A 12439-nucleotide genomic window follows, 5' to 3' on the forward strand; every position below is an offset into this window, starting at 1 on the left:
ATGATTGTGTACATAAAGTGCTAAGTGAGTGTTTCTCCTCCCACACTGAGGTCATAAGTGTGTGATCCTTATCATGAATATCTGGTAAATGAGACATATAGGCCTAAGCTCACACCCTCTACCATCTGTTGCTTTTAAACTTATCTGATGGATGTGACATTTACGTCTCAAACCTAGGCAGGTCATAACCACTTGTAAAAGGCAGAAGTGAAAAAAAAAAGGCCATGGTTTAATCTTCTGGCTGGAACAATACGACAGACTGGATTTACAGGTAATATGTGGGTAGAATATAGTACAGGATAATTCCTGTAATTATTCCGGCATACGTGTAGTTTAAGGTGAGTTTTCAGTTTGGTGGTATTACAACCTTTGCTCAAATCGTCGACTATACGACTGATGGATTTCCTTTTTTTTTTTGTTTAAGCTACACAGCAGCACTTCTTCCTCTCCCTGCTTCCGCCGTGTGTCGCGCGTCACGAAGCTGAAGAATCTGTCAGCAGAAACAGCGCGAAAGTTCGCGTCGGCGGAGCATCGATGCTTTTAAATAAAAGGCTGTTTCTGTCTTCCTGTGTTTAACGATATGTAGACACCGAGGTCGCCGCGGTGAATGTGTGTGTAAGACATAACGTTACCACGGCGGTGAATTTGTGAAGATGCTGGAATTCGGAGCGGTCTTGTGAAAGGTAAGAGTACCTTTGCAGCGGAAAGTCTAGACAACGGAAATATAAACTCGCATTCTCAAAACACGCGAATGTGTTAAAATACTCGGACTTTCTCATGAAATGTAGGCTATACAATGACGAGCTGAATTTTGCTGAGCTCTTCTGAGCGCCACATTTCCAGTTGAGTTGTTAAGGAGGAAGTTATCATTTTGTTGTCTCTTGCTTTGCATCGCTGTGGTTGTCTCTCGTGTAAGTGATGGCGTGCTTTGACATTATCATTGGCCCTTTTCACTTCTTAAAACAGGTGAAAATCCAACCATACATCCTAAATTCATGGTTTTGCTATACGACGGTGTTTGTGTATAATTTTAGATTTTGAACGAGGATGCTATATACCACCTCAGAGGCAGTGCAGTGTTCATTAGGCTAGAATATTTTTAAAAAAACGTGTTTTGAAGGTCAGTAATAAGAAAAGATATTCATCCCATCCATCTTCTATAGCGCTTAATCCCTTTCAGGGTCACGGGGAACCTGGAGCCTATCCCAGGGAGCATGGGGCACAAGGCGGGGTACACCCTGGACAGGGTGCCGATCCATCACAGGGCACACTCACATATATATTCATACACTACGGACACTTTTAGACATGCCAGTCAGCCTACCATGTATGTCTTTGGACTGGGGGGGAGGAAACCGGAGTACCCAGAGGAAACCCCCGCAGCACGGGGAGAACATGCAAACTCCGAACACACAGAGCCGTGGGAATCGAACCCCCAACTCTGGTGGTGTGAGGCAAACGTGCTACCCACTAAGCCACCGTGTGCCCCTCAGAGGCAGTTTTATTGCCTCAGAGGCCCCTACTTTATTGATCCCCCATTGGGGAAATTCAAGTTGACACAGCAGCACAAGTAGGAAGAGTAACATCAAAGAAAACTATTTTCTATTTCTATTTATTTATTTTACCTCTATAATCAGGGTTTCCTACATCTTGGATTTTCTGATGAAGTCATGCTGTGACATATTGGTCACACGTCTTTACGTGATTCTAATTCACAGGTCAACGTTCACCAAACTTGAACTTTGGAACGCACCGGAATGTGAATCTTCTTTGCATGAGCTTGTTTCTGGTCTCCAGCATTCGCATGCATATGAATGGAAGTCAGTGGAATGAAAAGTGTAGTATGACCACCCCTTGAGTGTGTGAATGTATGTGGAAAGTGCCATGCAGTAGAATGGCATCCGGTTCATGGCGTGTCCCTGTCCCTCACATCCAGTGGTTGTGGGATAGGCTCTGTATCCACCTCAACTCTGACCAGGATAAAGCAGTACTGAAGCTGAATTACTGAATGAAAGGAGATTATTAGCATTTCTTTTCTCAGTATAAAATCATATAGCTGCATACATCACATCCCTACTTAAAATAAGAAGTAAATAAGAAGTCCAGGTCCGCATTCTTACATCTCTTCTATATCTTTCTCATCTCTCTATCTTTGTCTTTCATATGCCCTGTTTTTATTACATAGTCATATATGTAATTTTTTATATCTTTTCATCTAGGCCCATTAGGAATGGACAGTCCGTGTCCTGTGAATCGACGGCAGGCATGGGCTCAGTGTAGCCGTCACTGGCTCACAGTGGAAGATACAGAGCTGCATGCATCTTCATCTAGCAACGCACTTACCACTGCAGCTGCACAGCACTCTCTGCAGGATGAAATCTTTCCCGATGGTAGGCTGCAAAGTAGTACAAACAATTACATGTTTACACATATTAATGATGCAAAAGTGGCACTGGTTAGAAAGTTGTGTAAAGCATTGAAGGTTTTACGTTTATTGTGTTGCCACCTATTCATCACTTTTTGTTATCAGAATCATCAGGATACACCCTTATAGTGTTAGGATTATTTTTCAAATGTCACCTGAAGGTAAATAACATCAGGATTATAAATGATCAACTCCATTTCCCTGGTATGCTTTTCATTAGAATGTAGAGACCTTTGCTGAACTTACTCAAATATGTTGTCTCAAAGCTGTGTTTATAAGAGGGAACATCTGAGGAACAGTTAAGGCTTTTTCAAGTGACTTTAGTGCTGTTATCTACCATTGCAAGACCTTAGAAAGTGATATCTGACTTTTATTTTCCAAAAATGAATGAGTGTTATGAATGTTATTTAGAGTGCCATCCACTAATATTGGCACCCTTGGCAAATATGAGCAAAGGCTGTGAAAAAATTGTCTTTGTTTAACCTGTGATCTTTTGTTTAAAAAATTCACAGAAATACCCTGCTCTCATGGATATCAAACAATTGCAAACAAAACACAGGTTTATTAAAAAAAATCTTTGTTAAATATTTTGTAAATTCTTTGGTAAATATATGTGCGGTAAAAGTTTGTTGAGCTTCACTAAATGGCAAGTGGCTATAAGAAAATAGCACAAGCATTGAAAATGCCCATTTCCACCATCAGAAGAAGTTCTGGTCAACTGGAAATTTTATGAACCTGGAATTGGATGCGTGTCTATATTATCTCAACGCACTGTGAAGAGGATGGTTTGAGTGTCCAAAAAATTCACAAAGATCATAGCTGGAGAATTGCAGAAGTTAGTTGTGTCCTGGGATCAGAAAGTCTCCAAAACTACAATCCGAAGTCACCTACATCACCACAAGTTGTTTGTAATGGTTTCAAGAAAAAAGCCTTTACTCTCATCCACAAACAAACTCAAGCGTCTTTGGTTTGCCAGACACTACTGGAACTTCAAATGGGATTGGGTTCTATGGTCAGATGAAACCAAAATAGAGCTTTTTGGCAATAAACACCAGAGGTGGTTTTGGTGCACACAGAGAGGTAGCCATATGGAAAAGTAGATCATGCCCATGGTTTAATATGGTGGTGGCTCTTTAAAGTTTTAGGGCTGTTTTTCTGCCAGAGGACCTGGACATTTTGTTAGGATACATGGCATCATGGACTCAAATATCAGCAGATATTAAATGAAAACCTGACTGACTCTGCCAGAAAGCTTAAAATGGGCCGTGGACCATCTTCCAGCAGGAAAATGATCCAAAACATACATCAAAATCAACACAAAAATGGTTTACTGACCACAAAATCATGGTCCTGCCATGGCCATCTCAGTCCCCTGACTTGAACAGCATAGAAAAAACCTGTGGGGTGAACTGAAGAGGAGAGACCACCAGTGTGGACCTCGAAATTTGAAGGATCTGGAGAGATTCTGTATGGAGGAATGGTCTCAGATCCCTTACCCTGTATTTTCCAACCTCATCAGGCATTATAGGAGAAAACTCAGAGCTGTTATTTTGGCAAAGGGAGGTAGCACAAAGAATTTACTAAAAGGGTGCCAATAATTGTTGCACAAATATATTTGTGTTTGCAATTGTTTGATATCCATGAGAGGAGAGTATCTTTGTGAATATTTTGAATAAAAGATCAAAAGGTTAAAGAATAAATACAAATCTTCACAGCCTTCTTTGCTCATATTTACCAAGGGTGCCATTATTAATTGAGGGCACTGTATATGCCACTTAGGAATGGGTGAGAAGTTTTATAAAAAATTATACAAATATAAAGGTGAAAAGGTATGTGATTTGATCTTATCGTGGGTTAACATCTCATTGTTCAATATCCTAAATCACAGAACTGTCAGGAAGATAGTTCCAAGACATTGTATTCAGCTCCCACTGAGTTTCAGTAGATGCAACTGAGAAATTTAAACCTGCTGGATTTAGTGCTGTGTTTGGATGAATACTCTGTAGTCTCTATTGGAAGACAACATATTTATATCTTTTAGGATAACAAGGATGTACCAGGATAATAATAGCTCCAATATTAGTACTCTAAACTGTGTGAAGATAGCCTGTCTGATGGTTTGTGTACAGGACCTAATGAATAAGATGGGGGAAAAATCTTCACAAATGTTTGTGTGTGCTTTGTGTGTACTAACTGCTATGTCACTGTTGTACAGTTCAAAAATGACATCTTGTTTTTGTTAAATTGCTAAATACTTGGGATGGACATGGCATAATAGCTGCCATGCTTTTTTTTTTTTTTTAAAAAAAGACAAATTATTTCCCCATAAGAGCAATATTTGCAACCATTTACAACTGTTACAGTGAACTGAAGGTGTGGTGGTATGTTTTTCTTGTTTTATGCAAATACGACAATCAAATGACTGCTATTGAGTGAAGACTTCTGAAAGAATTATTTGAATGTCTATGTGTTTCTAAACACACACACACACACACACACACACACACACACACACACACACACACACACCCACATATATGCTGACACTTGTTTGTATGTATTTCCACAGGATGCTCTACAGGAAAGATTGAAACCTGGCTCCAAAGCTGTGGGTAAGTCTTTGTGTTTGTGTGTATGTATGTGACTGTTTGAGGGAGAGCATGTCAGTGGCCATACAGGTAGCTGTTTGTGGTTGAATGTTGTGCTTCAAGGCAATAAAAATAAAATGAATGGAAACTCAGAGTGTCTGGTGAAAATGTATAGGACTAAAATAAAGGAGAAGTTGAAAGGAGAGTAATCAAGAACCAATTAAATAAATTAGAATATAAAGCAAACTGCTTTATATTTAGAAACATATCATGAAACAACTGCCATCTTATTCAGATGGACATTAGAAGAGAAGCAGGAAATAGAAAATACGAACGTGACTGTAGTGGTAGGATTTGGTCTGCTGAATGGCTGCTCAGTGGCATTTTTTAATTGCATTTTCCACTGTTGTGTGCAGATGCATTTTTAATCACTGATGAACTGCTGAGATACTGATGCATTTTTGACAAAGGTTAGAGTGAAACATAAAGAATAAAATGTCAACCTAAGTCTTTTTTTTTATAAAGGTTACCACTTCCATAAAAGTTGTGATTCATCTGCAGACCAACAGGGTTATTGCGGGTGTACATTTTAATCTGAGAATCTTCCTGCATGCCTGCAATTCGCCCACGTACCATGCTGATTCAAATGTGATTAAAGTAGCAGTTGTTTTCACTTTTGCTCATGCCAGCACTCATACTTTTTTATATGTGTAAATTTAGAAATGAAGCCAATCAAGACAATTCAAGTCAACTCACTCTGGGTAAGTTAGGAGGAAGCACCTTAGAGTTACATGTCAGTTCTAGTGATCAGACTGGGTTGTCCTGAGATCCAGTGGCATAAACGATGCACAAAGTGCTCTATATAAATCTCTTTTTGGAAATTTAAGAGCACAGGGTTTGTGAGTACCTATTAAAATATATGTCTTTTCCAGAATCCTTGCTGAAGACTGCTAACAGTTTTGAGGATGACCTGAGCCTTGGGGCTGAAGGTACAGAAAATCAATTATGTAGTACTTGTTAAATTATTTTTATTAGCATGAGACAGTTATAGTGATAATATTTGAGACAGGTGTTATGGGTGCCATATAAACATGCTTTTTGTCAGTCTGGGTTCTGCACATGAATTCCATAGGATAACATTGGCATAGTTTTTTTTTTTCTCTAGCCAAGCATTCACTTGCCAGCCAGGTGTTGTAGCTGATTCACTTTTCTTAGTTCACTTCTCTTAGTATTACATCATACAGTCCATTTTAAACAATTGTTTAAATTGGCGTTTTTACAAGAGAAGCACTACTGCTGTAAGTGATATATTTGACTTTTCAGTAGGCCACTGTGGTTACACAAAACAAAGCTGGGTGTATGTTTGAAGAAGTGTCATCCCTCACAAAGGACTTTATGAACGCTCCTATATTAATTTTTACACTCAAGCAGATAACACTCAGTGTGCACACACATGCTAAGATACGCATAAATAAATTAATAAATGGAGCATTAAGATTAGTGCTGAAATGTGAGAAATTTAATCTGAGCAGAAATGAATGACTTTGTAATATGTCATTCTGTTACAGCTACACGACTAGATGATGGACTGCACGATGAAGCGTTTGGGTAAGGAATGTGTTTCCTGGGATACACTCAATCATGTTGAAATCCTTCCCTTAAGGGCCGAAAGAGTAATTTACTGAGATATTCACAACCTTTACTGTATTTTTCTGCAGGCACTGTCCATTGCTCTTGCCTCCTCCTAAATCACGCCGCAAAGATTTGCACACAAGGTTTAAAACCTGTTTAACTCTCTTCCCCAGATGTTATTATCCATGGCTTTTGTCCCAGTAATTATTTATTTCTTACTTTATGGACATGTGTGTCAGCAGCACTCCTCAGCAGAGGCTTAATCTGCCATTGAGAAACATGGGCCACAGTATGACATCTAGTATCTTCTCGTCCACCACCAATAAGACTGCTTCCAGGTAAGGAGTCTTGTGATCCGCCAAGTGGGTTCTGTACTAAGAGCGTAGTTGCCTTGAACCTATTTTTCCCTCATTAACCATCTGTCACATTCTCCATCTCACATACACCAGTGTGTCTGAGGTCCTGCAGATGTGTGCTGAGGATGCAGAGGAGACTCTGTACCAGTTAGGATTTGGCTGTGAGGAGCCACAAGTAACAGCCCGTATTCCAGCTCGGTTCTTCACCTTCCCTTCGCAGCTCAGAGGCATCAACTTCCGCCTGTTCCTTGAATCACAGCTCCGCCGGATTCGTGAAGAGGACCCCAGCCTCTCACTCGCTAGTAAGTAACACTACTTTAATAAATGTAATCAACTGTGGCGTTTTCCATAATATTTAGAGGGTGTATGGACATTAGAAAAACTCATCTTCATATCAAGAAAAGTATTGCAATTCAGAAAACAAAAACACATGGCTATTCAATTGTTAAAGTAGTGGTACATTCAAATAGAACTTAAAAAGTGTGCACATTTCTTGTGGAAACAGAATGGGGAACACAATACAGTCACTTTTCACGTTGTGAGAGTTGCTAGGCAACTGATCATGAACGCAAGCTAATAAGTGAGGCTAATGATTCATCTATACACACTACATGAAGGCAAAGTACAGTGGAAATGAAACAGAACCAATGACTGTCATTTCTATTTCCAGTATTAGTAAATTAACTGTAAGCGTACAATTCCACAGTATTTATAATTGAGAAACATTTTTGTGTCACAACAACAACTACTACAAAAACACAAGACTTCAGAAGTAGTCAATATCAGACTGTTTGAAATCTTCTCAAACATTGTGAACATGATGTTAACAAGACACTAAGGTCCTTAATCTGTTGTTTTTCGTAATGGGCCCTTTTTATACTTCTGGATTTTCACTACTGGAAGTGGCCTTCAAAGGGAAACTCCAACAATACAGAGAACTGGAATCAAACACCATTTATGAAAAGCATTATAGTAGAACTGTGAACTGTAGTGGAATAAAATAGCTTTAATAGCAAAGTAGACTTTGGCATGGGAAATAAACTGCAGCTGCAGTGAGTAGAAAGGGTTCTCCATCTAAACAAAGCCGACCAGAGGTGATAATAATGGCACTTTTTCTGTGGTAAACAAATGGCTGTAAAGCTTACAAGAACTCATTTCCCCATGTCTAGCTACTTTCAATTTATATGAAAAGGGCCTGTTCTATTCTCTAACACAACATTTGCACATCACTTTGTTTAGGGTTAATGAAACAGTAAAAGATCTTGAAAAACAATCAAGATCACTGAACATAGAACCTGAATAGGTTCCATGAAATGAGAGTCTTAACTGATGATGCATGTTAAACTATTTAACATTCCAATAAGTAAGTCAACTTGCAATACTAGTGAACAGATTACATGTTAGATGGATAGAAGATACTTGTACACAGGAAAATTCAAAGCATCAATGTACAATTCTAACAATATATTAGAAACAAAGGCCCAGATATTTTCTGGCTTTCTTCAATAAAGCATTTTTGGGTTCTCCTTTGTGCAGGTCGTTTCCGTCAGGTGGAGGTGTTAACAGCCATGGCCAATGCTTTCTATTCTCTCTACTCCCACGTATCTCGGACACCACTTCAGAAGCTGGCACCCCCCGAATTCAGCTTTTCTTCACCCACTGTGGAGCGGAGCATTGGTCAGCGCTTCTTTGGCAATGTCCGTACTGAACCACGCTCTCCCGTGGAGCGTCTCAAAGACACTGTGTCCAAGATGTGCTTATATACACGTGGATCGGACTCTGCCTCTCCAAACTGTTCTCCTCGCAAGAGGAACAGCCTGCCGGACGTGGCTGAAATCATAGTGGGGAATATGAGGTGCGAAGGGAGCCATGACCAGAGTAGAGGAATGTGGGGGCAAGCAGAGGACGGCAACATAACTCAAAAGGTGAAAGACGAAAAGTCTCTACAGCATGCTGAATTGAAAGCTGATGAAAAAGTGAGTGAGCATGAGAACATTACTAGTGCACACAAGCAGAGAATCCAGCGGTGGTCACAGTCAGGGCAGAGAGAAGGTCCTAGAGCAAAGGGCTCCCTCTTTAAGTTGGAACATGCATCTCTGGAATCAAGGCATAATCAGATTGCACAGGATACAGACTTGGATGAAGGTTCCTTCAATTCCTCTTTGCTTCCTGACTCCTCAAAAGATCCTGCTGATACCAATGCACCAGCTCCCATTATTACTTATGATACAATTTCACCTCATGTAGTGGAGCATGTGCATAAAGCACCTTATGGCTGTTCAGAGATGGATAGTGTATCAACAATGGGCTTATCAACCCCTGGTCATTTGCACAGGCCAGACTCATATCCTAGGACACTTGAACTAGAACACAAGCCAATCATGGATACAAAATCATCACCAGCACAGAACCAGGATGAGCTTAGTGTGGAAGTACCAGTGACTTCAAAGATTTCACAAGGTGATCCTGTGTCTCTCCGCCCAAGCATCACACAAGGGTCACAGTGTAAGATCATGGTTACTGGATGGGATGATAACCCTGTTCTCCACAGACACTCGTTTGATGACTGTACTTATTTCATGTACCCTGGTAGCACTGCACAGGTGCATTCATCCCAGCCAGACCAACAGAGGTACTTGAGCCCCAGCAACCCCTCAACTAGCCAGATTAACAGCCAACTCAAGCAGGCCAACTCCTTTGAGTTGGAGGAGGTATGTAACTGCCCATATTTTTATAGAAGACATTAAACTTTGGTTCGTTGATCATTTAAGAAACAGCTAGTGTTGAAGCCAATGTACACTGAAACAGACGTGCATCGAACGGAATACACGGGGCATGCGGTTACAGGAATATTATTAACTATGGTATGGTGTGATGCCGTTACCACGACATTATTGCCCAACAGCAGCATGTCCTGAAGGGTTTTATTTCTGTTATACCATATAAAAATATAACGAACTGCTACTGTTATTATGACATGATCGTGTCATAACTCGTAAGACATGGGAAATGCAATTGCAAATGGACTTTGCTTTTCCATTTGAAATTTGGCAGACACTGTACATTCATGTAAACAAAAATGCAAAAGGTAATACACAATTTACATTTTCATTGTCAATTTATGCGTCCAATAATAGGAGAAACAGTTGCAAATACAGCTTGCAATTGCTTTTGAAAATTGTCCACAAAGGACTTCCATACTATTTTTGTGTAACTTAGGTTATAAAAGCTATAAACCACATGCCTTCACATGCCTCTCTTTTTTAAGTTAGTAATACAAAAATGCAGCATGTCATGTTGCTGAGAAATTACAAATCCCTTTCCCGTGTTGGAAAACTGATAAGAACAGCTTTACTGCTGACTGTTACAAAGCACTGGAGACTCTTTCCATAACTGTTACATAAACATATAATTTACCAACAAATACACATTTTTTAAAAATCGATTCATGTGGAATGTCTGCTATACAAATCCTTGTGAATTAGTTGTTATAATAGAAATGATAACATATTACAATGAGCACATTCATATAATCATGGGAGTTGCATTGTAGCTGGCACTAGTGTCAAAACAGCAAAAAGTAGTACAACAGTTATTTCCGGTCCACTAATTTGATTGGTTGAGTGCCATTCCAAGAGCGCTTATATTTGCTGTAACTGCACTGGGACTGTTAACTGTTTCTATCGCTCTGCTCGTCCGTGTTCGCGACATAAAATTCCACTTCCTAATTTGAAATGGTTCTACAGTAGTGTTAGCAACATCACTAAAATATAAGTTTGCATGCGAGTGTGTTTTCTTCGGGATCTATAACAAAGCAAAAATAAACAAAACAGAGCAAAAATAAACAGTGTTTGGTCAAGTTGCGTCAGACATGTCAGTTACTTGATAATTTCTTGTTTATAGAATTTTTGTATAGAAGCAATATCCCACTCGCATTCATGCGATTATACGCTGGCTAATACACTGAATCACAGCCATGACGATATTCCGTATAACCGCACTCTTGCTTAGGCGATAATGCTTAATCGATCATCAACTTCTGACTAATCAGATTAGAGAATCCAACAATGTTGTGGTATAAATTAAGTTTACAGAGGGCAATAAACAATTCACAACATTTAATCAACAGTTGTACATCGTAGAGCGCTGACAGTGGTGAACAATAGTTCAAAAAATGTGTGATGAATTCTATTCTCTCTGAACCTAAACATAACCGTAGAGTATTTCACACATAGTTTTTTTGTATTTTGCCTGTACTTTTACACATCTCTTTAATAATACACCCATCTTCCTTTTACCCTCACACTACTCCTTCTCTGCTCAATATATTGCACACTTCCAAGCAGAGAATATTAACATGGTCACAGAAATCAATCAGTTTCTCACATGCTACAGTCCAAATCAATGGTATGTTAATATTAAATATGCAGAATTTATTGAGTCTATGCTGAGTGCTGAATAACCATTAATATTTTGCTTCTGCATAGCTGCAGAGTGTGGGAGAGGAGGAAAACACATCACTGGAACAAAGCAGTGCATACAGACTGTCGGTTACAGCATCTACACATCAGAAATGTGAGTCATACCAGTTATTCTTTCTTTTTATAGCACTGACTTAAAGAAAAAAAAGTGTTAAGCAGAAATTAACCACACTTGAAGAGACCAAGGCATTATTGCTGTTAAAATTCTCACATACACACGCGGTAAGTTGTTGCTGTTAACACTGACACGCATACCCAGTAACAAAAAGGGCATCTTACAGGAAGTCGCATTCTCAGAAAAATTACATAGCAATTTTATAGCAAAAAAAATGCAGAGCAAAAGGAAACACTTGTTGGAAAAGATTAATAAACTAATTTTCATGTATCTGTTGACTGTGTCAGGTTCAACCTTGAGAGGAGACAGTTTCCAGTCAGACAGCAGTGGCTATGTTGAAGAGGACATGCAGAATTTACTCAGCTCCACTAATATCGAGATTAGCTAAAGACCAAAACCCACACTTCATGCATCTTTAATTCTCTATTTTATGGCTTTGCTTCTTTTAGAAAATACAGAGGAACTTTCTCACACAAAGTCATAAAAATATATTTGGCTTGCTTTTGAGAAGTTGAAAAAGCATTACAACTGCAACGGAAAGGATAGATAAAAATTTTTATTTCTACTTGTGCGTGTAGGCTAATTTTGATCACTTGTCTGTAATAAAATCACTTGGTTGTGCGATAAACATTGCTCAACATTTGGCCATTTGAAAGTATTGCAGTTAAGCAGTACTGACATTACATTAAATATTTGTTCATGTTTTGTTCTGTAAGAACAAAGTTTTGAATATTTATGTTTTGTGATAATAAAGTATTTATTTGCACATCAATGCTTATATCAGTTGAGTGGAATAGCAAATACAAGTGCCATGTTTTTTTTTTTTTTTGGTCTGGTTGTAC

General features: G+C 39.0%; 1 protein-coding gene across 2 annotated transcripts; it reads left to right on the forward strand.

Moving 5' to 3' along the window:
• The first annotated feature begins 227 nt into the window (after nt 1–227).
• tespa1 (thymocyte expressed, positive selection associated 1) lies at nt 228–12382 on the forward strand. 2 transcript variants are annotated; one of them, XM_053636292.1, is made up of 13 exons: nt 228–338; nt 425–683; nt 2220–2390; nt 4995–5037; nt 5734–5774; nt 5946–6002; nt 6582–6621; nt 6732–6788; nt 6888–6983; nt 7095–7303; nt 8538–9712; nt 11489–11576; nt 11885–12382. In XM_053636292.1, exons 3-13 carry the CDS (start codon nt 2231–2233, stop codon nt 11983–11985), a joined length of 2067 nt encoding a protein of 688 aa, XP_053492267.1. In that variant the 5' UTR covers nt 228–338; nt 425–683; nt 2220–2230; the 3' UTR covers nt 11986–12382. The 2 variants fall into 2 exon arrangements, with proteins under 2 accessions (XP_053492267.1, XP_053492266.1); XM_053636291.1 differs by having other exon boundaries at nt 228–683.
• The last annotated feature ends 57 nt before the right edge of the window (nt 12383–12439 follow it).

The sequence above is a fragment of the Ictalurus furcatus genome, chromosome 11, assembly GCF_023375685.1.
Source record: "Ictalurus furcatus strain D&B chromosome 11, Billie_1.0, whole genome shotgun sequence".
In the NCBI taxonomy this organism is placed as follows: Eukaryota; Metazoa; Chordata; class Actinopteri; order Siluriformes; family Ictaluridae; genus Ictalurus; species Ictalurus furcatus.